We start from the raw sequence: 26,406 nt of genomic DNA on the forward strand, positions 1-26,406 counted from the left end.
TTTTTTAAAAGGCAGTGTGTCTTTCTATGTTCCAGCGTGGGTTGTTCTTCCTGAAAGCTGCTGTACTTTTCTAATACAATCTAATATCTTGTCATCTTTACAACTTTGAAGAGGTTTGGCCAGCAGACTCTGAAACAAACAAAGAAAGTCATGTTTTGATGTTTTCATCTACCCTGGTTTATTGGTTCTCTTCTACAACGTCTCACACAGAGTAGATAGAAACAACTAAATGACATTCTACTGCAGTAGTTCTCAGAGTGTTCTGATTTGATGTGGAAGCATACCATGGGGACCTCCTGCTGCCTCGTGAATAGAAGAAGCAATCGTGTAAATCACTTTGGCATTAGGCAGCTGACATGCAAGAATTTGAGTACACAAATGATGACAAACACTACCACCAGCTCTCTGATATTTGTGTAGGTTAATAAAGTTTCAAACAAAAAAATGCATATAGATACTGAGTGAAACTTTGTTGAGAAGTTACCCTGTAACCAACCATTGGTCCTGTGTTCCAGTGGGAGCAGAGTAGTGGAAGGTATAGCAGATAACACTAATTTCAACCTGCTCAGCCCTCACGGCTTAGTGAGCTTACACTGCTTATGTTTGCCTTTGGTGGCATGTTTCTTCCATAAAGAAAAATTACTCTATTAAAAACTAAGCAAAGTGGTATTTAAATTTCACAAATTATTATCAATCAAAATATCTCCATTCCATTCTTGCCCAGGAAAAATTTGCTTTTGGGAAGGTGGTGTGACCCTGACTCCTCTTTAATTTCTGGCCTAAGATACCTTTTTTTTTTTGGTGAGGCAATTGGGCTTAAGTGACTTGCCCAGGGTCACACAGCCAGTAAGTGTTAAGTGTCTGAGGTCAGATTTGAACTCAGGTCCTCCTGACTCCAGGGCCGGTGCTCTATCCACTACACCACCTAGCTGCCCCCTAAGATACTCTTAATGTTTATTAAGAAAGGCATCCCTGAATCCTACTGTTCACTAACTTTCACCTTCTTGCACTGGCCATGGTAATGAAGACTTGCAAGGACATAGATCTTGAAGGCACATGCACCTTGGTTTCAAAACAGTTTGCTGGTTTATTTATAGCTATCCACTCTATATCTATATAGATGCAGATATTTCATTAAAAAAGCAGCCAAAAACTTTGTTTCCCTTTTCATACAGTAACTACATGGGTTTAAGTTCTATATAGTTCTCATGTCTATTCTTTCAAGCCACACTTTCTGTTAATCCCTTGTCTTCTATCATTATTCAAACCAGATTCATATTTTGGGGAGGGGCAGGAAGTAGGGCAGATATAATTAGGGTAGTAACAGCAGTGTTAATTTTTCAAGTACTCACTGGAGTAGTCAAATTTGAAGGGCCAGAGCCAGACAATGTAACTGGTTATTGAGTAATACACACATCTTTGAATAGCATCTTCCAGGTTATAATCATTGTAATATGCATTATCACTGGAGATAACATTTTGAGAACCCGAGTAAGGTAAATCAAAGGCTGTTTTAGACTTACCGTCACCTGCCCAGAAGAGCAGTGGTCCAAGACAGTAAGACAATCGATGGCCCCCTGTAGCAGGGCTGCCTTCACAGGCTCAGGTGTTAGGCTCTGGTCCCTCACGATGTCACATACCAGTTTTAGAAGGGCCTTGAGGAAGATTTCTAGTCTGCAAGGTATCCTGAATCCAGGGATATAAGGAAGCAGTTGTGACCAGACTTGTCAGAATATTAAGGATGGAATAAAAATATAGCTAACATTTATATAGGTAAGTGCTTTACAATTATTATCTCATTTGAACTTCATAATAGCCCCAAAAGGTAGGTGATATTGCTATCCCCATTTCATAAATGAGAAAACTGAAGCAAACAAGTTATGTGACTTGCCCAGGGTTATCCAGTCAATAAATATCTGAAGTTAGATTTGAACTTGGGTCTTCCTGACCCTAGCCCCAACACTATCCATTGAGCCACCTAGTTGCCTATTAACTTTACTGTGCTTCATTTTAAAGAGAAAATGCGGATAGGGGAGTGGGGGACTTAACAGGTTAAGTGATTTGCCTAGGGTCACCCTGCTAGTTTAAGCCACAACTAGAACTCAGGTTTCTTGACTATTTGGTGTTCTTTCCATTACCATACACTATTGTCTACTGTATGTGACACCTATTTCCCTGAAACTTGGCCAAGGATGTAATTGTCTGAGAGAAGTCAAACCAGCTTCTTCTTTTAGAGGGGAATGTTGGGTAACTCCCAGATCTCAGTATTAAGATAGTCTCTACCAGATTCAGAACAGAAAAGCGTCTTAAAGATCATCTTTCCCAGGGGTTTTGAACCTTACTTTGTTTAATATATGTCAGATCCTTTTGGCAGGCTGGTTGAAGACTAATGACTCAATTTTAAAAAATTTACCATTAAAATGATAAACTTAAGTTAGTGAAAATTTTTTTTCCCCCACCCAAGATTGTGGACCCACTGTAATCCATCTACACACCTGACTGTAGACCTCCAACCTCTTATAAAACAATAAAATACACAGCCAGAGAGGTTAAATCCCAAAGTGGCAGAAGCTGGATTCAAAAGCAGGTCCTCTGACACCTCTGCTATTTCTGTTGCCACCATATTACCAGTGTTAGATTAGGCACCTGACCTTGGGGCAATGAGGGTTAAGTGACTTGCCCAGGGTCACACAGCTAGTAAGTGTCAAGTGTCTCAGGCCAGATTTGAACTCAGGTCCTCCTGAATCCAAGGCCGGTGCTTTCTCCACTATACCACTTAGCTGCCCCTGTTTGAATTTTTTTTAAATTTCTATTTCACATTTTACAGTAACATCAGTAAGAACCCATACTTTAGATAATAACATATCCATATCCTACACAGGCTAGCTAATCTTTTTTTTGTTGTTGTTGAGGCAACTGGGGTTAAGTGACTTGCCTAGGGTCATACAGCTAGTGTCAAGTGTCTGAGGCCACATTTGAACTCAGGTCCTCCTGACTCCAGGGTCGGTGCTCTATCCACTGAGTCACCTAGCTGCCCCCTGGCTAATCTTCTTAAACAGTTAGCATCGTTTCTTTTCCTAAGCTCTTATTTTTCTCAAAAACCTATGGTGACGACTTAAGGGGCTAGAGTACTGGACCAGGACAATCCTCAAATCCTGCCTCAACAACTTTTTGGCAGTGTGAGCCTAGGCAGAGCACTTGATTATGAAGAACCTGTTTCATTCCTTACAAGGTGATTATGAGGACCAAATGAGATAGTGCATGTAAAGAGTTTTGTAAGCTTTAATAGAACATGTAGATTTCAGTTACTGAATCATATCTAAACTCATGTCTAGAACGAAAGGTTCTCCACCAACATGTCTTCCATCCCCTGGAGGGTCCCCTCTGCTCCAGACATATCGGCCTATCTACCGTCATGCACCCTACCCTGTCTCCCATATCCACCATCCATGCATTCCAGTTTTGTGTGTTAGGGTAATCTCTTTCTCCAGCCTGGAATCGCTCCCTTTCCACTGACTACTTAAATCATTTCCATCCTTCCAAGGCCAGCTCAAGACTTATCTCCCCTGGAATCTTCCTTGACTAATCCAACTCCACAACTGTTCTCTTACACTGACTGACTTCTTTCTGCACTAATAAGGCAGTGTGGTAAAGATCACTCATGCTCATGTTATTCTAGGTCTGTTCTCTCACTCGTGTCTTCATTTTTTTCCCCCTGAGGGAACCTGAAGACAAGAATACCAATATAAACAAGGCTTACAGATCTGCCTCTAATAGAGATTGGCTGTATGTCTAGTTTAGAGTCCTCTGTTCAACTGGGTCCAGTTTAGGAATATGATTTAGGGGATAAAAGAACTGAACTCGAAGTCAGGAAGACCTGGGTTCTAGTCCCACCTTGGAGAAGACGGGCTGTGTGATTCCGTGCAAATCATGTGGCCTTGCTGTGCTTGCTTGCTAATCTATAAAATGAGGAAGTTGGACTCAGTGACTTGTTAGTTCTCCGGCTCTACATCTATGACCCTTACTCTTGGCATGCTTGGGAATTTCAAGAGAAAGGGGGCGTCAAGAGAAAGGGTGTCAAGTAAAGAAAAATAAAGGTAGCCAGTGTCAGCATGGAAACAGGTCCATGCACTCATAATTCAGAAATCTCTTTTCAGTCTCTAACAGCATCTTTTCCTTGAGTACTTCTGGTTTTCAAACACTTAAAAGAATTCTGAACTCTTTTTTTTTTTTTTTGGCAGGGCAATGAGGGTTAAGTGACTTGCCCAGGGTCACACAGCTAGTAAGTGTCAAGTGTCTGAGGCTGGATTTGAACTCAGGTACTCCTGAATCCAGGGCCAGTGCTCTATCCACTGTGCCACCTAGCTGTCCCCGAATTCTGAACTCTTCAGTGGCATGTACTGAATTACCTAATTTGTAGACACTTCTGGGTACAATTCTAAGGAGGTGAAAATTAGGCTTTTCCTAGAAAAGAGAAGAGAATGAGAATAAGAGAAAAGGCCCCTCCTTCTGGCTCTCATACCTTGGCCAACAATGCTGGATGGTAAGTTTAAGAGTTTCCAAGATCCTTAGCCTGGCCTCCTCCTCAGGTCCATCATAGACTTCCAGGTAGCCTACAATTACTTGCTCCAATCTTTTCAAGTGTCTTACAGTTAGGATCCCCAGCCTAAAAATGAGAAGCAATGTGTCGAATAATAACAGTAATAATGAACATTTATCACCACTAAGATCAGCGGAAGCAGGCAGATAGGGAGCCCAGGGTCTCACCTCTCCACAAAAGCAGGCAGGTTCCTGGCATAGGTCCTTCGAAGGAGGAGGCGGTACTCTGGTTCCATATGGGTCAGGATCAACTGCAGCACGTCATCACAGGGACCAGTGGGTCTAGGTTCAGGGGCCTTCCATTGTAGCGGCCTCTCGAGGGCAGGAAACAGGTCCAGCAGACACTCTAACACTGCCTGAAATGTGAGAAGAAAAGGTGTTTAGAAGCCTTCTTTATCCACGCTGATTCTTGGCACTCATGGGACATTCTATAGAACATAGAAGGGCTCTAGGAATGTCCTTGAGGGTTCATGCTATGGGATTAAGAGAAAAGTTTCACAATAAGATATTTCTGGAAGTTCTAGTTGGATATAACCTCTTGGAGGGATCCAAGATGATTCTGATTTGTGACAAACTACAGCAGAGCAACGATTCTAGCAAATCCAGGACAATCTTATCTTCCCTTCCCTTCTCCCCTCTGCTCTTTCATCTTCCTTTCCCTTTCCTCCTCTCTTTCCCACTCTGGTTGGCACAGGAGCTCTGACCTGTTTCAGCCCTGAGCCAGTTGTGCCCCCCTTCTTGTTTTGTTTTGTTTTTTAAAATTAATTAATTAATTTTTTGGTGAGGCAATTGGGGTTAAGTGACTTGCCCAGGGTCCCATAGCTAGTAAATATTAAGTGTCTGAGGCCGGATTTGAACTCAGGTACTCCTGACTCCAGGGCTGGTGCTCTATCCACTGAGCCACCTAGCTGCCCCGTGTCCCCCTTCTTGTAACCCCAACTCTGGGGTCTCACCCACTGTCTCTTGGCCTTCCTAAACTCAAGAGATGCACCAGCCTTGGCTACCCTGGTAGCAGGGGTTAGATGGGTGGGCCACCATGTCTGGTTTAAATAGCTGTCCAAAAAAAAGAAGTGAGGTGGGATGAGCAAAGTGAATATTTCTCAATTATTATCTGTTCAGTGATTAAAAAATTAGCTGTGTTTCAATTACATGATCACACTCCTCTACCCCACAAAAAGAGACAAAAGCAGTGCCTGACAAACGTCTGACCATGAACCCTTTTGTAGAGAATTTTGAATGTGGCTTTCTCCTTGCATTTATCTATTTTCTTTTCTTTTTTTCTTTTTTCTTTTTTTGGTGAGGCAATTGGGGTTAAGTGATTTGCCCAGGGTCACACAGCTAGTAAGTGTTAAGTGGCTGAGACCGGATTCGAACTCAGGTCCTCCTGAATCCAAGGCCGGTGCTTTATCCACTGCACCACCTAGCTGCCCCACATTTATCTATTTTCACTGGTTAGTTGGCATTTTTACAGGATTTTCACAATCAAAATGGAAAGAACTTTTAGTTATTCAAAACCTGGAATAGATGAATCAAATGTAATCATCTGCCAGTTATATCTACTCACTCATATTACCTTTTGTCCACACTTGAAAAACTGAGATTTAGTCTTATGAGCTACTTATAGTTACCTGGATAAGGTCAGGTTCTGGTGTGTACAGATGATTGAACAGGGCATGGTAGAGGACTTGGGCTCTGTTAAACTGGCGCAGATCAGCAGCTGGCTGCAATGAGACAGAACCTAATTAAAGGAAAGAGGGCCTGAGAAAGGGCTACATTCAGTCCCATACCACAGGGATATCGTCAACTGTTAATTACTCAGGGACTGATTATTCAATCTAAAATGATGGAGGCTCCTTTGGATTCTATCTTGTAGAACAGCAGTGAATCTGAACCCTAAGGGGAAGGGACCTTAGAGGTCATCTACTTCACACCCTAATTATGTGGAAATAAGAAATCTGAATTCCAAAGAAATGCCTTGCCAAAAGTCACAAAGCGAGTTTGTACACAGCCAGAATTGGAACCTAGGACTTCCAGTCCATTTGGCCACACCACCCTGCTACCATCTCTTCAGGTCATCCTACTACTTGTGATTACTGCCACCCGTTAGGTGGGCAGGGAAATAAATTTACTTGTTTAAATTTCATTTTATAGCAAAAACATATTTAAAGCTAGAAGGGGCCTAGCTGGTCATCTAATCCACTTCCTCATTTTATAGATGAGGAAACTGAGGCACAAAGAGGTTAACTGACTTGCTGGCAATCACACAGTAATGCCTGAGGCAGGATTCAAACCCAAGTCTTCATATTAAACTTCCCAGGTTTTTCTGAAGTCATCCTGCTCATTATTATAAATATACAGGGGTATCAGGCATAAGTAAGAATCAGCTACTCTGATCAATACAATGATCTATAACAACTCCAAAGGGCCTATCATAAAAAATGCCATCCACCTCCAGAGAGAGAACTGAGAAACTCTGAATACAGACTGAAATATACTTTTTTCACTTTATGTTTCTTGGTTTTTGTATGTGTTTTCTTCTGCAACATGGCTAAATATGGAAATATATTTTGCATGACTTCACATGTATAAATTATTTCATATTGCTTGCTTTCACTAGGGATTGGGGAGGGGTGGAGTGGAGGGTGAGAATTTAGAACTCAAAATTTAAAAAAATGAATGTTAAAATTAAAAAATATATATAATTAGGAAATATTTAACAAAATAAATAAAGATATTTTTTAAAGATATCATCATAACTAGAAAAGGAGGTGGGCTAGCCCATGTAGTGAGAATGAAACAAAAGATGCACGTCGATACCCCCAGGATATTAAAAAGAAAGGAATACCTTCAGTGTATCGAGGACTTGTTATGGAAGATTTTCAGGACAACCTGTATTAGCATGGCCCAAGATGATATTTGCAATCTGCACTAGTGAAGGTAGGCCTACACTGATGGTAGCAAAAATCAATTAAAATATTCTTTTCACCTATTGCTAGGAAGAACTGAAAACTGTCTAGGGGTCAGTGTGTGACCCCTGGCAACTGCTTACCACATTGAGCACAATGTGATGGAGGCAGTGCACACCCAAGATTTTGTTCTCAGTCTGGTAGTCATCCGAGATGAGCAGGGAGGGGGGGAGGATCCTTTCCAGATGATGACTCAGCCAGGGCCTGGTGACCTGATGCAGAGTCCATGAAAATGCATGCTTGGTGGCAGGGTTGTTCTTCCAGGATTCCCTGGAGAGGCAAAAATCAATTCTGTGGTAAGAACGACCAAAGGGTTCCATGTAAAACATACTATTTCTATTGCTGAACAAATGGGAGATCCAAGTGGAATGCGTACCTTCCTTCTACCCTTTACACCCTTTCCCTGAGTAACTCAGGTGCTCTGTGCTAGTCATGAATGAAACAGCATTTCTCTGCTTCCTAAGGCCAACTATCCGCAGCACCAGGCAAGTAGACTAACTGGTCCATTACAGGTGTTTGCCCCTGGACGCTACATATATGTTTGTACATGTAGTATATGTGATAGTAGGGAAATCTCAATTCATTTTTCCCTTACTCTTACTTTTACATTTTTTCCTCCCCATACTAGCAACTGTTTTGTTATCAACATTTAGGATCACAGATCAAGACCTGCAAGAGAGCTTAGAGCTTTTCTAATTCAACCTAATTTACAGATGAGGAAATTGAGACTGCGGTGACTTGTCTAAAATCACAGAGGGAGTACACAGTAGAACCAATATTTGAAATGAAGTCCTGTAACACTGTTTTCAGCCTTCTTTCCATTGCATACCTGCCTCAGTTTAGGAAAATAAAGAATAGGAAGACATCTTTTGATGACTTTACCTTGAATATCTGAAATTACTTCACTTTTACCCTAGTTTTTTTTTTCACCCTTAAATATAACCTTTCTCTGGATAAACTGTAGCCTAAAGTCTTTTTTTTTGGACATGTAATAGAAACAGCTCTAATCAATAATTCTAAAATCTAAATCTTCAAACCCTGAAAAAATAGTTTTGAAAAATATACATCTTTATGATGGACTATGCTTAATTTTTAAAAGGTCTACATAACAGATCTACACCAGAAAAGCAACTTATTTTAGTGTGTATAAAACATTAGAAAGGCATAAACTAGGGACATCTGGATTGGTCAGGACTTGTTCGTAACTCTGCCCCATCCTATCAAAACATTGATGAAGCAGGAAAGAGTACATAAAATCATTTCCTCCCTCAATTATTTATTTAAGATTTTTTTTTTTTTGGTGAGGCAATTGGGGTTAAGTGACTTGCCCAGGGTCACACAGCTAGTAAGTGTCAAGTGTCTGAGGCCAGATTTGAACTCAGGTCCTCCTGAATCCAGGGCCGGTGCTATATCCACTGAGCCACCTAGCTGCCCCTTCCTCAATTATTTATTTAGCTTTTAGCCTAAAACAGAAGCATACACATGGCAGGTCTAATGTCCCTATAATAGTCAAATTCAAATTTTTTGTAATGAAAAATCAGTAGCCTAAAGTCTTATTTAATAGAAACTGCAATATTTCAGAGTGGTATGGTTGTTGATGTTGTAAGTAAATTTATTACAATGACAGTGTGGGGCAGCTAGGTGGCTCAGTGGATTAGGGCACAGGCCCTGGAGTCAGGAGGACCTGAGTTCAAATCTGGCCTCAGACACTTGACACTAGCTGTGTGACCTGGGGCAAGTCACTTAATCCCAACTGCCTCACACACACACAAAAAAAAGACAGTGCGTACAATTATGTCAGGAGAACAAAATTGAAAATACTTTTTAAATCAAATTCCTGCTATGTGAAGATGAATAAATAACAGCCCAAGAGTTAAATAACAATGCAAAAATGAAACTATGAGCTATGTCACAAAGCGATATGTGACTTAATGCCACAAGTGATACAAATAGTGCATACTGATTTCAGAGTAGAAAAATAAACTTGGACACTCTTCTAGACAGAGCATCAAGCCTCCAAAGAGGGGGAAATTTACTACCTCCTAAAACAACTCATTCCGACTGAGGGAGATAAGGTGTCAACCTGCATAGGTAGAGGGAGGTTCCTCATCCTAGAGTGCCCTATATCAATGAAATCTCTTTGAAGGTTCTACCCACTACTCCTAGTTCTCTTCTGTACACCCACGAAGAATAAAACTAACCCCTCTTTCATGGGCCTGCCTAGGAAAGGAATCAGGAGGTCTGGCCTCTCTTATTCCTGCCCTGAAACTAGCTGGGAAAATCAATGAAAAAGAACAGATAATGTAACATACTTCTCTGCTTTTAGAGAAGAGACGAGGGGCTATGGGTGCATAAAGTTGTGTACACCACCTGATATGGTCACGGTCTCCCTGATTTTTTATTTTTTTTTGCAGGGCAATGGGGGTTAAGTGACTTGCCAAGGGTCACACAGCTAGTAAGTGTCAAGTGTCTGAGGCCAGATTTGAACTCAGGTACTCCTGAATCCAGGGCCGGTGCTTTATCCACTGTGACACCTAGCGGCCCTCATCCCTGAGTTTTAAAAAATTTTTTCTTTGTTACAAGGGAGATTTCAATGGGGGGTAAAGAGGAGGAGACGGATAGTTCTTTCAGAAGTTATAAAAACAAAAGGCATCTACTATATAGCATTTTTTAAAATTTAAAAAGTTCATCAGTTTACTAAGCCTTAGTTTCCACATCCGTAAAATATTAACAACCTACATTTCTAAATCTGGTGTAGACACTAGTCATGTGACCCTGGGCAAGTCACTTAACTTCTGTTTGCCATGGTTTCCTCATCTGTAAAATGGGGGTAATAAGAGCACCTACCTTCCAGGGTTGTTGTGGGAATCAGATGAGATCTTTGTAAAGACCTTAGCACAGTGCCTGGCATGCAGTAGGCAGTACATGCTTACTCGATTCCCTTCCAATTTTATCCTCCTCTATACATATTTAATATGGAGCACTCACTATGCACTGGGCACTACCTTTGTTGTTGGTCAGTTGTGTGACGACCCCCCCCACTCCATGGATCATAATGTTCCAGGCCATTCTAGCCTCCATAATCTCTCCAAGTCTTTCCAAGTTTATGTTCGTTGCTTCCATGACACTATCTATCCATTTAATCTTCTTTCCCCTTTTCCTTTTGCCTTCAATCTTTCCCAACATCAGAGACTTTCCACTGAGTCCTGTCTTCTCACTCTTGGCTAATGTATTTAAGCTTTAGCTTCAGTATTTGACCTTCAGGTGAACAGCCTGAATGAATGTCTTTAAGGTCTTTAAGTACTGACTGATTTGGTCGCTTGTTTGTCCAAGGGACTCTCAAGAGTCTTCTCTAGCACCACAATTTGAAAGCACTGATTTTGGGCCGTTCAGCTTCCCTCTTAGTCCAAATCTCACAGCCAAACATTGCCAGGCAAGGTGATGGCCCTGCCTTTTAGTATGCTACCCCGATTTGCCACAACTTACCTCTAAGGAGCAAGTGTCTTTTAATTTCATGGCTGCAGTTGTCATTTGCAGTATCTTTGAGCCCAAGAATATAAACTATGACCTTGGTTTCCATTTCTTCTCCCTGTATTTGCCAGGAAGTGATGAGACCAGTTGCCATCATCTTAGTTTTTCTGATGTTAAGCTTCAAGTCAGCTTTTATAATTCTTCATGGGGGAGGGGGGCAGGGAGGGCACTGTTTCTTGGCAAAGATACTGGAGTAGTTTGCCATTTCCTTCTCCAGCTCATTTTACAGATGAGGAAACTGAAACAAACGGGGTTAAGTAACTTGCTCAGGATCACACAACTGTTAAGTGTCTACAGCTGGATTTGAACACAGGTCTTCCTGACTCCAGGCCTCCCTCTTTCTCTCTCTCTCCCCCCCACCTCTATCCACCTCCCCATCTAGCTGCCTCTCACCGGGCACTGTGCCAAAGGCTTTACAATGACCGTTTCATTTGATCCTCACAACCCTGGGAGGTAGGTGCTATGATTATCCCCATTTTAGAGGTGCAGAAACTGAGACAAAAAGAAGTTAAAATGACTTGCCCAGCATTTGCACCCAGCTCTTTCTGACTCCAGGCTTGCGTCATCTAAGCTTCTAAGATGCTAAAATGAAGCCAACCAGAGGGAGTCCACCGTACTCACTTGTTCAGCTCTGGTTTGAGAAGACCCATCACTGCTGTGAACCTGCCTGCCTGGTCCTCAGTTTCTCCTCGGAGGAATTCTGCCACCGACCCACAGTCGGCGACTCTCAGCAGCAAGGCCAACACCTCTTGGGCCGCTTTCTGGGACGCAGGGCTGGTCCAGGGCTGCTCCTGGCTGTGCGTGACCGAGAAGATGTAGATGTGCGGGGCGGCGGGGCGCAGCGCGGGCATCACCGCCGCCGGACCCAGCGAGCCTTTGGCTGCCTCCATTTTCTCTAGCAGCCCGAGAAACACAGCCCCGATTCGGGCCGCTCGCTCTGCCCCGCGGGGGGCAGGGGCGCTGCGGCCATCCTCCTCTTTGGGTGGGGCTGCTTGGCCGCACAGGGTTCGGGCCACCTGCCCCAGCGCTTGGGGGATCCCAGGGTCCCCCTGCAACAGCGCGGGCCAATCCGCTGTTCCTATCAGGGCGTCCAACTCCTGGACCGTTGAGTCCTGTGCCACCCCGGACCGGCCAGGTGCGCCCTGGCAAGTGAACTGCTGCAGGAGGTCAGATAAGTTCTGCCCAGGGCAGGGTCCGCGGGGGCTCTCCAGCTCCATGCTGGAGGAAGAGGTGGGGGAAGGGAGGAGGGGGGGAAGGGAGGAGGGTGGGGCTGTGGCCAGAGCGTGGGTGGGACTCACGCGACTTGGGACGGAGGTACGGAAAGCAGCCCCGCACCCAACCAGTCAGAAAATAAAGAAAAAGAAACCCCAGATCTAGGATAAGGGCAGGAGTACCGCCTGCTTGCCCTGGGCCTCAAAGAAGATCAGCCAAGGCAAAGAGAACTCCCCCATGTTCCCAGCTCCAAGCCCCGGACAGAGGCATAAATCTTTCCTCCGGGTCTAGACTGTTGGTGGACATCCTTCTCAGGCATGGAATAACTAATGTCGTAAAGTGCCAGGACGGCTTCTTCCAGTACAGTCGCAAGGCTCAGCCACGCCTCCTCTCGGGGAAGAAGGAAAGCGAGGAAGAAGGCGAGGGGCGGAGTCACTAGAAGAATATATTTGCATATATAATTAACCCCTATCTTCGAGGAGTCTTCCTTTTTTTATCTTTATCAGATGAAAATGAAAGATGAATAAAAGTTTCTTAGGAAGGGGTTTAATCTATTTTAAACTCTAGAATTCCAGTATTCTGAATAAGTATTGCGACTATGAGGTCGCGCTCAGCGTAAAGTCAATGGCAGAGTCTGAGGTTGTCGCTGAACGCGGGGTTACTTAGATCCTTCTGGTTCATGCATGTGATGAATGGGTATTCACGCGCCTGCGTGAGATGTACTGCCCCCACTTTCTTGTTACGCACAGGTACATGACCCATCTGATTTGAGCCAGAGATTTTTTTTCTTTTTCATTGTTTTTCTAAACAGAAACCAAGCAAGTATACGTTCTTTGGAGTTATTTAGAAAGCATATGGTTTACGAATTTTAGATTCTTAAATTTCAGAATAGTTGAGGATTAAAGACTGCCATCTAAAAACTGCTGTTCATGTAGATTATGCGTATCGATACTAGGAATATAAACTGAACGTTAAATACTCATTTAAAAGTTACAGGGCTGGGGCAGCTAGGTGTCGCTGTGGATAGAGCTCCGGCCCTGGAGTCAGGAGTACCTGTGTTCAAATCCGGCCTCAGACACTTAACACTTACTAGCTGTATGACCCTGGGTAAGTCACTTAACCCCAATTGCCTCACTTAAAAAAAAATTTACAAGCCTATCAGGTGTTAACATAAATGACAATTTTATGAAAAGTAACTTAAAAAAGCAAAATTTCGTGAGAATACTTATGTTGTTTTACATGTTTTTGGCAAATCCCCAGTTTAATAGGTTGGATTCTCAAATGTGCTTCTACATGTAATGTATTTCAATATGTTGTTTTGATTGAAGAATATGATGAAAATCTACCCTCACAGATATGTAGTTGAAAAAGGGAAAATATAATAGGCGAATAATGTCTTGGTAATATTATAAAAATGTTTTTGACCCTTCTCCCTTCCCAAAAAAGTCTCAGGTACCCTCAGGATTTTTGCATCACTGCTTGGGAATTGCCAATACAGTACATCTTCATACACTATTACAGATGAAGAAACAGACCCAGAGAGGGAAAGAGCTTTGACCAAATTTACAGAAGAACTCAGTTGAAAGAATTGAGAATGAAAGGCTTGGGAGAAGTGATGAAGAGCTAGACAGTTCAGTCAGACAAACATTTCGTAAATACTGTTTGCCCCCAGGCACTGTACTAAGGTCTGGAGACACCGATAAGGGTAAAACATGACCTCTGAATTTAAGGAACATACATTCTTTTTGACTAGTTTTTTATTTTCTTTCTTTTTTTAATCATAAAATTATTTTATTATTTTCTAGTTACATGTAAAAATAGTTTTCAACATTTGTTTTTATAAGATTTCTAGTTCCAAATTTTTCTCCCTCCCTCCCCCCTCCCCAAGATAGCAAGCAATCTGATATAGGTTATATATGTACAATCATATTAAACATATTTCTGCATTAGTCATGCCATAAAAGAAGAATCAGAGCAAAAGGGAAAACCCTCAAAAAAGAAAAAAACAGTAGAAATAGTATGGTTCAATCTGCATCTAGATTCCACAGTTCTTTTTTCTGGATTTGGAGAGCATTTTCCATCATGAATCTCCTGGAACTATCTTGGACCATTGTATTGCTGAGAAAAGTCAAGTTATCACAGTTGATCAACACACAATGTTGTTGATACTGTGTACAATGTTCTCCTGGTTCTGCTCATCTCACTCAGCATCAGTTCATCTAAGTCCTTCCAGGTTTCCCTGAAATCTGCCTGCTCATCTTTTCTTACAGTACAATAGTATTCCATTACATTTATATACTACAACTTGTTCAGCCATTCCTCAATTGATGGATATCCCCTCAATTTCCAATTCCTTGCCACCACATAAAGAGCAGCTATAAATATTTTTGTACATGTGGGTCCTTTTCCCTTTTTTATGATCTCTTTGGGAAGAAGACCCAATAGTGGTATTGCTGGGTCAGAAGGTATGCACAACTTTTTTGTTTTGTTTTGTTTTTGCTGGGCAATGGGGGTTAAGTGACTTGCCTAGGGTCAGTCACACAGCTAGTAAGTGTCAAGTGTCTGAGGTTGGATTTGAACTCAGGTACTCCTGAATCCAGGGCCAGTGCTCCATCCACTGCGCCACCTAGCTGCCCCCTTATGCACAGCTTTATAGCACTTTGGGTCTAGTTCCAAATTGCTCTCCAGAATGGTTGGATCAGTTCACAGCTCCACCAACAATGCATTAGTGTTCCAATTTTTCCACAGCTTCTTCAACATTTATTATTTTCCTTTTTTGTCATATTCGCCAATCTGATAGGTGTCAGGTGGTACCTCAGGGTTGTTTTAATTTGCATTTTTTTCATCAATAGTGATTTAGAGCATTTTTTCATATGGCAATAGATAGCTTTGATTTCTTCATATGAAAACTGCCTAGGAGCAAACATTCTAATGGTGGTGACAACATGAAATTAACTTTGCACAGAGAAGATTTATACAGACTGGAGGGATGGCAATATGAGAGAAGAAGGCATTAACAGCTGAAGAATCAAGACCTCCTGTAGAAGGGGAGACTTGAAACTTGAAGAAATGGAGAAACCTAATTATCCCACACACCCTTCTCTCGAAACAGTGTCTAATTGGCTTTTGGGTCTGTGCCTTCATTTCTGAAACAGGGGCGGGTCAGGTAAAAAATTTCCCCATTGGTGAAAGGAGAGGACTGCATTAGATTATTTTGGAATTCAAACAGTCCATATGGTTCTTTGCCCCTTAATGTTTCTCCCATTGGCCACATTGTTTTCATTGCCTCCCACTCACTGGATGTGGGAGGAAATTTACTATGACCAACAGATGGCAGCAGAGACCTCAAGAAAGGCTAAAGCTGTTTCCCAGCAAAGCAGAGCCAGAGGTGTGTGGAAATGGGGCAACCACAGGCATCTTACAGCCTTGGAATAGTGTTCTATCTACAGTTTATCACCTGAAAACCTTTAAGCAAATCAATGAAAAATCCACACAATCTAGTATTGAGTCACATTTCAACCATTTCGTTTCCCTGAACTTTTGCAGGACTTAGTCTGTTATGAGTACTCTTGTCTTTTGACTTGTTTCATCTTTTGTTAAAAATCTTGTTTGTGTATTTATTTACTGACACCTACCAGTTGCAAGACACTTGATATGAGACCTGCCAGCATGAGACTTACACATGAAAAGTCCTCAGTTCAAATTTGAGTTCTGCTATGAATTTGCTGTGTGATGTTGGGGAAGTTAGTTTTCCTCTCTGAGTCTCAGTTTCCTCCTCTGTAAAATGTGGGAGTGAGGGTGGGGTGGAGAAGGGGTTGGAAATGATCACTAATCAATCAATAAACATTTATTAAGTGCCTACTATGTGCCACACTGTAAGCACTTTGTATCTTATTTGATTCTCACAACAACCCTGTGAGGTCCTTTTATCATTTCTGTTTTACATTTGAGGAAACTGAGGCAAACAGATTTAAGTGATTTGTCCAGAATGATACAGTTAGTAAATGTCTGAGGCTAGATTTGAACTTGTCTTCTTGGCTCCAAGCCCATTGCTCTATCTACTGTACCACCTGGCTGGGCTGGGAGAAAAAACCATGCATCATATATAATTCAGGACTAATGGGCCTAAGATGAGCAGTCTCTTAATTGCTGAGTGGGAAGAGCCTAGTGAATGTACAAAAATTGTAATCAGCCTTCTGCATCTCTTTTCCTTCCTGGCTGTTCTCTTGGTATCATGTAGTTCCAGGGTGAGGGGAAGAGGAGTAAAGGTCCTTTTCTACTCCCATTTTAACACCTTGTCACTGCACTCAGCTAGGTGCTATATAGCCCTTGTCTCTTGTTGCCCCTTTGGTGGTAATTCTTTCCTGATCTTAGGTGAAGGATCATTAGCTTTAAGGTGGTCATGTTCAGGTAACCTTGTGGGTGATTTGGAGATGGCTGTAATCAAAGGAGGCTTCCATGTCAGAGAAGATGACTGCTAATATGTGGATTAGCCCAACCTTGGCCTGTTTTAACAACACATATGGACTGGTAATCATTTGTGAATCAGTGTCCAGCTTATGCAAAATAGAAAATGTTTAATTAGTTCTGAAAACTACTTCATGTTTCACTTATATTTACTTCCTAACAATTGTAATTATTTTTGTAGTTATATGTTGTAATAGTTTTAAGTTACTGAATTCTGTTCTCTTAATTCATGTTAATGGAACTCTTTTATGCTTAGTATTCCTTTATGTGGAGGAATAAATTACCTCTCCCATATCCTGATGCATATTGTAGGTTGAGTTCTTCTTTTGCTTCCCACCTTTTGCTTACACTCCTCTCCCCCTGCACTTGTGAACCATAAGCTAATTTTCTGTGATTAAAATTGTTCTGGGGTGGGGTAATGGTGGTGGGGAACTTAACAAGCCAGTGAGGATGAGAAAAGGGATCCCTCTTCTCACTAGAGGCAGTCTCCATAGGACTGAATCTGGTCTAAATTTCATTCGTGAATACAGGGATGAATGCCTAGATCCTTTGTTCCTGGTCTAGTGGTACTTTTTAAGAATAGATGTTGGATCTTACACCTTATACTAAAATAAGGTCAAAATAGGTACATGATTTAGGCATAAAAGGTGATACCATAGGTAAATTAGGAGAGGAAGGAATAGTTTACCTCTCAGATTTATGGAAAGGAGAACATTTTATGACCAAACAAGAGACAGAAAATATTATGAAATGAAAAATGGATGATTTTGATTACATTAAATTAAAAAGGTTTTGTACAAACAGAAGCAATGCATCCAAAATTAGAAGGGAGACAGAAAACTGGGAAACAATTTTTGTAGCGAGTACTTCTGATAAAGGCCTCATTTCTAAAATATATCAGGAACTAAATCAAATTTATAAGAATCCAAGTCATTCCACAATTGAGAAATGGTCAAAGGATATGAACAGGCAGTTTTCTGATGAAGAAATCAAAGCTATCTATTGCCATATGAAAAAATGCTCTAAATCACTACTGATTAGAGAAATGCAAATTAAAATAACTCTGAGGTACCAACTGATACCTATCAGATTGGCTAATATGACAAAAAAGGAAAATAATAAATGTTGGAGAAGCTGTAGAAAAATTGGAACACTAATGCATTGTTGGTGGAGCTGTGAACTGATCCAACCATTCTGGAGAGCAATTTTTTTTTTTGAGCCCAACGGGCTCTAAAGCTGTGCATACCCTCTGACCCAGCAATACCACTATTGGGTCTTTTTCCCAAAGAGATCATAAAAAAGGGAAAAGGACCCACATGTACAAAAATATTTATAGCTGCTCTTTTTGTGGTGTCAAGGAATTGAAAATTGAGGGGTTGTCCATCAATTGGGGAATGACTGAACAAGTTGTGGTATATGAAAGTAATGGAATTCTATTATGCTGTAAGAAATGATGGGCAGGCAGATTTCAGAGAAACCTGGAAGGACTTGCATGAACTGATGATGAGTGAGATGAGCAGAACCAGGAGAACATTGTACACAGTATCAACAACATTATGTGTTGATCAACAGTGATAGACTAGATTCTTCTCACCAATCCAGTGGTACAACAAAGTTCCAAAGGACTCATGGTGGAAAAGGCTCTCCAAATCCAGAAAGAAAAAAAAAAAGAACCGTGGAATAGGGATGCTGATTGAACCATACCATTTCTCTTGTTTTTGGTGCTGTTGTTTTTCTTTTTTGAGGTTTTTCCTTTTTGCTCTGATTTTTCTCTTATGACATGACTAATGCAGAAATATGTTTAATGTGATTGTACATATATAACCTATATCAGATTACTTGCTGTCTTGGAGAGAGGGGAGAAAAATTTGAAACTAGAAATCTTATAAAAACAAATGTTGAAAACTATCTCTACACGTAACTGGAAAACAATAAAATACTTTTATAATAAAAAATGTAATTGGGAAAAAAAGAATAGATATTGGGGCAAGGGGGACCTCTTCTGTTTTTGAGTGCTAATTCCAATCAACTCCAAGGACCTTTTTTTGGGGACCCTTGCATGTGTTTGGGGGAGAAACACATACAAATTTGTTTTCTTTCTTTTTGAACTAAGCTTGCTTGACCTACTGTGTTGTATGTGTCTGAAATTCCATTAGGCTTTGTCTGTAGAATTCATTACGGAAATTTTAGGTGCCCAGTGGTGCAGTCACAAAAGAAATTTTGCCTGGACCTTCAGTAGGATCACCTTTGTGTGCAAGGAACCCTGAGAAATTTCTATGTGTCCAGTGTGAAAGGAACATCTGGAAATTTTGTCCAGGCTTCTACCTGGTTGAAGAGAATCATGGAAGAATTTCCAGCTCTTTCGGGTTGCTTCTTCAAGAGCAGTTCCTTTCAAGGCTAGATAAGTAACTTGTATTGTCCCTTGTCTCTCCTCTAATCCTATTAGTGATACAATATGGCAATATGTTGCCAGGCTGTAACCCAAGTATATAGTCTGCTCTTTTGAGATTAGTGAAAGGAAGTAGCAGCCTTTTCTCTCTAGTATAGAATCATTCATTCAGACAATCATTCAAAAATCTATTTCTAAACTTCTAATGGTTGTGAATTGGGGGGTTTGGACCTAGTGAGAAAAGCTACTTACTTCCTCTGGCTGGCTCCTGCCCTGGCTTAGGCACACACTCTTTACCAGCTCCTCCCTTCCCTAAAACTTTCTAGTATGATCCTTGGACTCCACCCCTTGTAGAAGAGAGAGGAGGGGAGGGAAGTAGTTTTCCTTTTCAACTTCCCAAAGGAAGACAATGGGAAGAGGAGGTTCCTGAGGTGATTACCTCGGCAATACTAGTTCCCCGTATTTGTCTAGAACTGTCCTGGATCCACATTGTCCCCTGCTTTGGGGAAGCTATAAAAATATGAATCAATAAAATCTCTTTTGTTCAGCTTCTAGTATGTATTTTTTCCAATAAAGGTCCCAGCAGTAATAAAATTCATCTCTTTTTCATCTCGTCCATTTATCACCTATTGTCTCTGCCTCAGCTGCCTTTGAGCAATGAAACACACATGAGTTTGTAATGTAAGAGTTAACAGTAGCTTTATTTTAATACCAGCTTTAAAGACTAGATGAACAGTAATGTAAATAACCTTTGAAGAAGTAGAGAGATGCATTTTTGGAACAAACATTTTTTATCCTGGGGAGGGGAGAAAGGAAATGGAATCTTTGTCTTGGATCCACCCTTTTGGGTATGTTCAAGAAAAACCAGGATCTGTTCAGACTTGCCTCTTGGCCTGATGGAATTTGCAGTGTAGTATGTAACATATGAGATGATGGGAGGGCAAGGGAGGGGAAGGAGGAGGAGGAAGTTAGGTGGAAGGGGATGTTAACAGCAGGCAAGGTGACATAGTAGAAAGAGGACTAGACTTGGAGTTAGGAAGACCCAGGTTCAATTTTCTTTGTATCCCTAGCACCCGGTGCAATGCATTGCACATAGTAGGTCCTCAATAAATGTTTGTTGGCTTGTGTTGACAAGACATGGACAAATCACTTAACCTGTTCAAAGGAACAACTGTTCTATGGTTGGGTTCTCAGGGCTTCTGTTGTCTAACTACAGTTGTCAGTCAGTTCCCTTGGGTATATAGGTATATAAAATAGGTATACATGACCTTTTTCTGTTGTCAAATTTTTTACAACCCCCACATCCTCTTATGTGATCCCATATGGGGTCTTGACCCACAGTTTAAGAAGCTATAAATTAGATTACTTGTATGACCCCATCTTGCTTTAAATTTATGATCCTAAATCTAATCCCTCTTTCACCTGATAGCACCTCCAACACTTGAAGATAGCTTTCTGGACCTTACTTACCAGGCAATCTTTTCTCCAGGCTAAGCAACCCTAGTTGCTTTTTCTGATACCAAATAACCCTTTTCCCAGACTCTCCTTTTTCTAGGCAGGCTCTCCCAACTAAAACAACACAAATGCCACTAGTGAATAACCAGGATACCATAATGCACCTCCCATACACCCCTACATACATATACATACATTCATACAGACACATATGGGAGTTAGATGGAGCAGGGGTTAGAGTCCAGGGTCTGAAGTTGGGAAGACTCATCTTTTTTAGCGTTTTTGTTTGTTTGTTTGGTTTTGGTTTTTTTTGCGGGGCAATGGGGGTTAAGTGACTTGCCCAGGGTCACACAGCTAGTAAGTGTCAAGTGTCTGAGGCCGGATTTGAACTCAGGTACTCCTGAATCCAGGGCCGGTGCTTTACCACTGCGCCACCTAGCCGCCCCCTTTTTTAGCATTTTAAAAATTCACTTTTTACATAATAGTACATTATTATCCCCCCCCCAATTACCTGTAAAGATAGTTTTCAACATTCATTTTGGTAAGATTTTGAGATCTAAATTTTTCTCCTTCCCTCCCTCCCTCCCCTCCCCCTTCCCAAAGCCAGCAACCAGTCTGATATAGGTTATACATGTAATCATGTTAAACATATTTCCACATTAGTCATGTTGTGAAAGAAGAATCAGAACTAAAGGGGAAAAAACCACAAGAAGGAAAAAACCAAAACACTTAAAAAAGTGAAAATAGTATGCTTCAATCTGCATTCAGACTCCATAGTTCTTTTTCTGGATGTGGAGAGCATTTTCCATCATGAGTCTTTTGGAATTGTCTTAGATCATTTTATTGCTGAGAAGAGCTAAGTCTATCATAGCTGATCATCACACAATGTTGCTGTTACTGTGTACAATGTTCTCTTGATTCTGCTCACTTCACTCAGCATCAGTTCTTGTAAGTCCTTCCAGGTTTTTCTGAAATCCATCTGCTTATCATTTCTTATAGCACAGTAGTATTCCATTACATTCATATACCACAACTTGTTAAGCCATTCTCCAATTAATGGGCATCCCCTCAATTTCTAATTCTTTGCCACCACAAAAAGAGCTTATATACATATTTTTGTACATGTGGGTCCTTTCCTCTTTTTATGATCTCTTTGGGATACAGACCTAGGAGTGGTATTTCTGGGACAAGGGGTATGCACAGCTTTATAGCCCTTTGGGCATAGTTCCAAATTGCTCTTCAGAATGGTTGGATCAGGGGCAGCTAGGTGGCGCAGTGGATAGAGCACTGGCCCTGGATTCAGGAAGACCTGAGTTCAAATCTGACCTCAGATACTTTACACATTAGCTGTGTGACCCTGGGCAAGTCACTTAACCCCAATTGCCTCAACAAAACAAAACAAAACAGAATGGTTGGATCAATTCATAACTCCACAAACAATGCATTAGTGTTCCAATTTTCCCACATCTTCTCCAGCATTTATCATTTTCCTTTTTTGTCATATTAGCCAATCTTATAGGTGTCAGGTGGTACCTCAGAGTTGTTTTAATTTTCATTTCTCTAATCAACAGTGATTGAGAACATTTTTATATGACTATAGGTAGCTTAAATTTTAAATTTTAAATAAAAATATAAATAGCTTTTAAATTTAAATTTAATTTCATAGATAGCTTTAATCTGAAAACTGTCTGTTCATATCCTTTGACCATTTCTCAGTTGGGGGATGACTTGTATTCTTATAAATTTGATCCAGTACTCTATATGGTTGAGAAATGAGGCCTTTATCAGAAACACTGACTGTAAAAATTGTTTCCCAGCTTTCTGTTTCCCTTCTATTCTTAGTTGCATTGGTTTTGTTTGTGCAAAACCTTTTTAATTTAGTGTAATCAAAATTATCCATTTTGCATTTCATATTGTTTTTTATCTTTTGTTTGGTCATAAATTCTTTCCCTCTCCACAGATCTGACAGATCTCCTTCCTCTCCTTATTTGCCTATGCTTTCACCCTTTATGTTTAAATCATGTACTCATTCTGACCTTATTTTGGTATGAAATGTTGGTCTATGACTAGTTTCTTACATACTATTTTCCAGATTTCCCAGTAGTTTTTGTCAAACAATGAGTTTTTATCTCAGAAGATTGCTATAGTCATTTTCTACTGTGACTTGTTTACCTAACCTATTCCACTGATCTACCACTCTCTTTCTTAGCCAGTATTAGATAATTTTGATGATTTCTGATTTGTAATATAGTCTTATATCTGATATGGATAGGCTACCTTCCTTTGCATTTTTCATTAATTCTTTTGATATTCTTGACCTTTTGTTCTTCCAGATGAATCTTATTTTTTTTCTAGCTCTATACAATTTTTTGGTAGTTTGATTGGCATGACACTGAATAAGTAAATTAATTTAGGTAGAATTGTAATTTTTATTATGTTAACATGGCCTACCCATGAGCAATTGATATTTTTCCAGTTGTTTAGATCTGATTTTATTGTGTGAAAAGTGCTTTGTAATTGTTTTTATATAGTTCCTGGGTTTCTCTTGTCAGGGTAGACTCCCAAATATTTTATATTGTCTTCAGTTATTTTAAATGGAATTTCTCTTTCTATCTCTTGCTGCTGGGCTTTGTTGGTAATTTATAGAAATCCTGATGATTTATATGAGATTTTTTTATATCCTGCAACTTTGCTAAAGTTGTTAATTGTTTCAAGTAGTTTTTTAGTTGATCTCTAAGTATACCATCATATCATCTGCAAAGAGTGATAGTTTTGTTTCCTCCTCGCTTATTCTAATTCCTTTAATTTCTTTTTCTTCTCTTATTGCTAAAGCTAACATTTCTAGTACAATATTGAATAGTGGTGGTGATAATGGGCATGCTTGTTTTAACCCTGATCTTATTGGGAATGAGGAAGACTCATCTTTGTGAGTTCAAATCTGGCCTCAGACACTTACTAGTTGTGTGATGACCCTGGGCAGGTCATTTAACCTTGTCTGCCTCAGTTTCCTTATCTATAAAATTAGCTGGAGAAGGAAATGGCAAACTACTTCAGTAGTTTCTCTGCCAAGAAAACCCAAATGAGGTCTTGATGAGTCAGAAATGACTAAAAAACTAGACCAAACTATAGATACATACACTCACACACATGTACATGTATGCCTACTTGTGGGGACAAGATTTACTAGATTTATCCTTTTTGTACTACTTTGGTATATATGAAGTCTGGCCACACTAACTATTCTATCATCTTAAATAGGGTTTGAATAAATGACAATAAAATCCCTTTTTATAACTCAGACCTAGAATAAGATGGTAGGACTTTAGAGTGAGCCTCAGAGATCATCTCTTTAATCCATCCCTCTTGTTTTACAGATAAGGAAATTGATGTCCCTAGAAATTAAGTAACAACCCAGGTCACAAAGGCAATAAGTGTTGGTGCTGGATTCAGAAGCCAGGGCTCTTAATCCCAAATCCAAGCTTCTTGCCACCATATTCTGACTGCCTCCTTTGGGTTGGGAGTAAGCCATACTGTCTTTCTCAGCTTTGTATCTTTGCTAAAATCCTGTTCTTAGGATACCTTTTCCTATCTTATTGTCTAAATCCTAGAACCATAATTAGAATTTTTTGCATTTGGAATAAGCCTCATAAAGCTTGACTAAAGCAAGTAGCATGAAGAATGTCCTCAAATAATCAACTTTCCAAGACATATTCCATTGTAAAAATTGGGATAAGGGGTACTGTGGAGAGACCGTTGGAGGTCAGAGATGCAAGAGGGAAGACATATGGGCCATTTGGTAACATTATTTAAATTTTTTAATTTTTTATTTTTTGCAGGGCAATGGGGGTTAAGTGGCTTGCCCAGGATCACCCAGCTAGTACGTGTCAAGTGTCTGAGGCCAGATTTGAACTCAGGTACTCCTGAATCCAGGGCCAGTGCTTTATCCACTGTGCCACCTAGCCGCCCCCTGGTAACATCATTTTAAAAAATTATTCTTGCTAACTAGATACTAAACTCAGTTTAAAACAGTAGAAAAACCACTTCTGAAGGGAATGATTGCGGTTAGCATCCTCTAAGTGTCAGTGCTCTAGGGCAATGCTCTGTTTGCCTGGCCCTAGTTACTGGTCTTTCTCAAACCCTACCCCTCTTTCATGACAAATCTCAAGCCTCAGCACTTCCACGAAGCCCTACAGTGCAAATGTTCTTCCTCTCTTTCTCTGAATTCTTGCAACAGCCTCCTTATTACTTAACCAGAAACTGCCTTAGGCTATCACTTAACTTTCATCTGCATGGGTACAATTCTAGTTTGTCCCTCCAAAAAGAGCAGAAACTCTTTAAAGGTAGAGGTCCTGTGAGATATATATATATATATACACACACATAAACTTCCTGGGTACTGCCCGGCCTCTCTTTTCTATCTTTTCCCATGACCTTTATATAAATGTTACTCCTCCTTACCTCCACGCTGTTCAATCAGTTAAAGGGTCTACTCTACCCTCCACCTAGAAGGCCAATGTATGAATGATACATGTGACTCTATAACATGGCAGAATCTTAGAGTCATGAGGGAACCTCCTGGATTATGGAGTCCAACACCTTTGTGGTATAGGTGAGGAAAGAGTTAGGGAGAGCTGAAGGGGAATGTAAGTAATGAATGATAGTGCCAGGACCAGGATGTAGGCCTTCTAGGACCCAGGCCAGAGTTCTTCCTACCACATCACACTGCCTCATTTACGGATTTCAGAAAAGGTTAAAAGCATCAAAGAGAAACTTGGCATAAAGATGCATTGTATTAACCAGGACCTGCCAGACTCCCTTTTAATAGTTGTCCAATCAGTTGACCATCCTACACACATTTCTACAGACACATAATGAGATCAGAGGACATCCGAAACCCTCTGGAACCTATATTCCCTGCTATTTGACTGTCGGCTTAGTATTCACATCATGAACACCAACAGCCAAGCCCAGCAGGGTGCCTGGTACATTGTTGTTATTGTCCCCCTCATTTTAGTCCTGTCTGACTCTTCATGACCCCATTTTGGGGTTTTCTTGGCAAAGATACTGGAATGGTTTGCCATTTCCTTCTTCAGCTCATTTTACAGATGAGGAAGCTCACGCAAACAGGGTTAAGTGACTTGCCCAAGGTCATGTAGCTGGAAGTGTCTGAGGACAGATTTAACTCACAAAGATGAGTCTTCCTGACTTCAGGCCTGTCACTCTATCCACTGTGCCACCTAGCTGCCCAAGCTGGGTAGATAGTAGGCACTTAATAAATGAATGCCTATTGATTGTTGATTTGAATGATCTTGAGTCAGAAAAACTAGGTTTGAGACCCATATCCTTTATTTATAAGTCATATGACTATGGAGAAATTGCTTTGCCTATCTGAAACAGTTTGCTCATCTGTAAAATGGATAAGTAAATACTTGCACTATCTATCTCACAAGGGTTTTGTAAAGAAAGCACTTTGTAGATCAGTTGTTTTTAATATAGTTTTTGTAGCAGGGGGTCCCTTTGTTGCTCTGGTGAAGCCTATGGGCCCCTTCTCAGAAAAATGCTTTTAAAAAAGTAAAATGATAGCTGTGTGACTCTGGGCAAGTCACTTAACCCCAATTGCCTTACCAAAAAAAAAAAAAAACCCAAAGTAAAATAAAACACACAGAATTACAAGCCAAATCAATTATATTGTTATCGATTAAAAAAAAAAGTTCAAGGGGTGACTAGGTGGCACAGTGGATAAAGCACTGGCCCTGGATTCAGGAGGACCTAAGTTCAAATCTGGCC

The 26,406-nt window shown here is 40.7% G+C and overlaps 1 protein-coding gene and 1 non-coding gene across 2 annotated transcripts; one reads left to right on the plus strand and one right to left on the minus strand.

The window, feature by feature from the left end:
• Positions 1 to 2: 2 nt before the first annotated feature.
• On the minus strand, positions 3 to 12,750 carry TTI2 (TELO2 interacting protein 2). Its single transcript, XM_043987627.1, has 7 exons — positions 11,718 to 12,750; positions 7,649 to 7,835; positions 6,228 to 6,320; positions 4,768 to 4,955; positions 4,523 to 4,666; positions 1,524 to 1,686; positions 3 to 129 (listed from the first exon to the last, which is right to left on the minus strand). Exons 1-7 carry the CDS (start codon positions 12,311 to 12,313, stop codon positions 25 to 27), a joined length of 1,476 nt encoding a protein of 491 aa, XP_043843562.1. The 5' UTR covers positions 12,314 to 12,750; the 3' UTR covers positions 3 to 24.
• Positions 12,751 to 12,974: 224 nt separating this feature from the next.
• On the plus strand, positions 12,975 to 13,076 carry LOC122745165. The gene has a single exon (XR_006355438.1). It is a non-coding gene; the product is annotated as a small nucleolar RNA U13 (small nucleolar RNA).
• Positions 13,077 to 26,406: the final 13,330 nt, after the last annotated feature.

The sequence above is a fragment of the Dromiciops gliroides genome, chromosome 2, assembly GCF_019393635.1.
Source record: "Dromiciops gliroides isolate mDroGli1 chromosome 2, mDroGli1.pri, whole genome shotgun sequence".
Lineage (NCBI taxonomy): Eukaryota > Metazoa > Chordata > Mammalia > Microbiotheria > Microbiotheriidae > Dromiciops > Dromiciops gliroides.

Excerpts from the sequence above, each read along its gene's own strand:
- TTI2 (XM_043987627.1), bottom strand. The coding sequence starts at position 12,313 with ATGGAGCTGGAGAGCCCCCGCGGACCCTGCCCTGGGCAGAACTTATCT. Across the intron at positions 6,321-7,648 it reads ATCACATTGTGCTCAATGTG|CCAGCTGCTGATCTGCGCCA; the intron begins GTAAGCAGTTGC and ends GTCTCATTGCAG. Across the intron at positions 4,956-6,227 it reads CAGAACCTGACCTTATCCAG|GCAGTGTTAGAGTGTCTGCT; the intron begins GTAACTATAAGT and ends CTCACATTTCAG.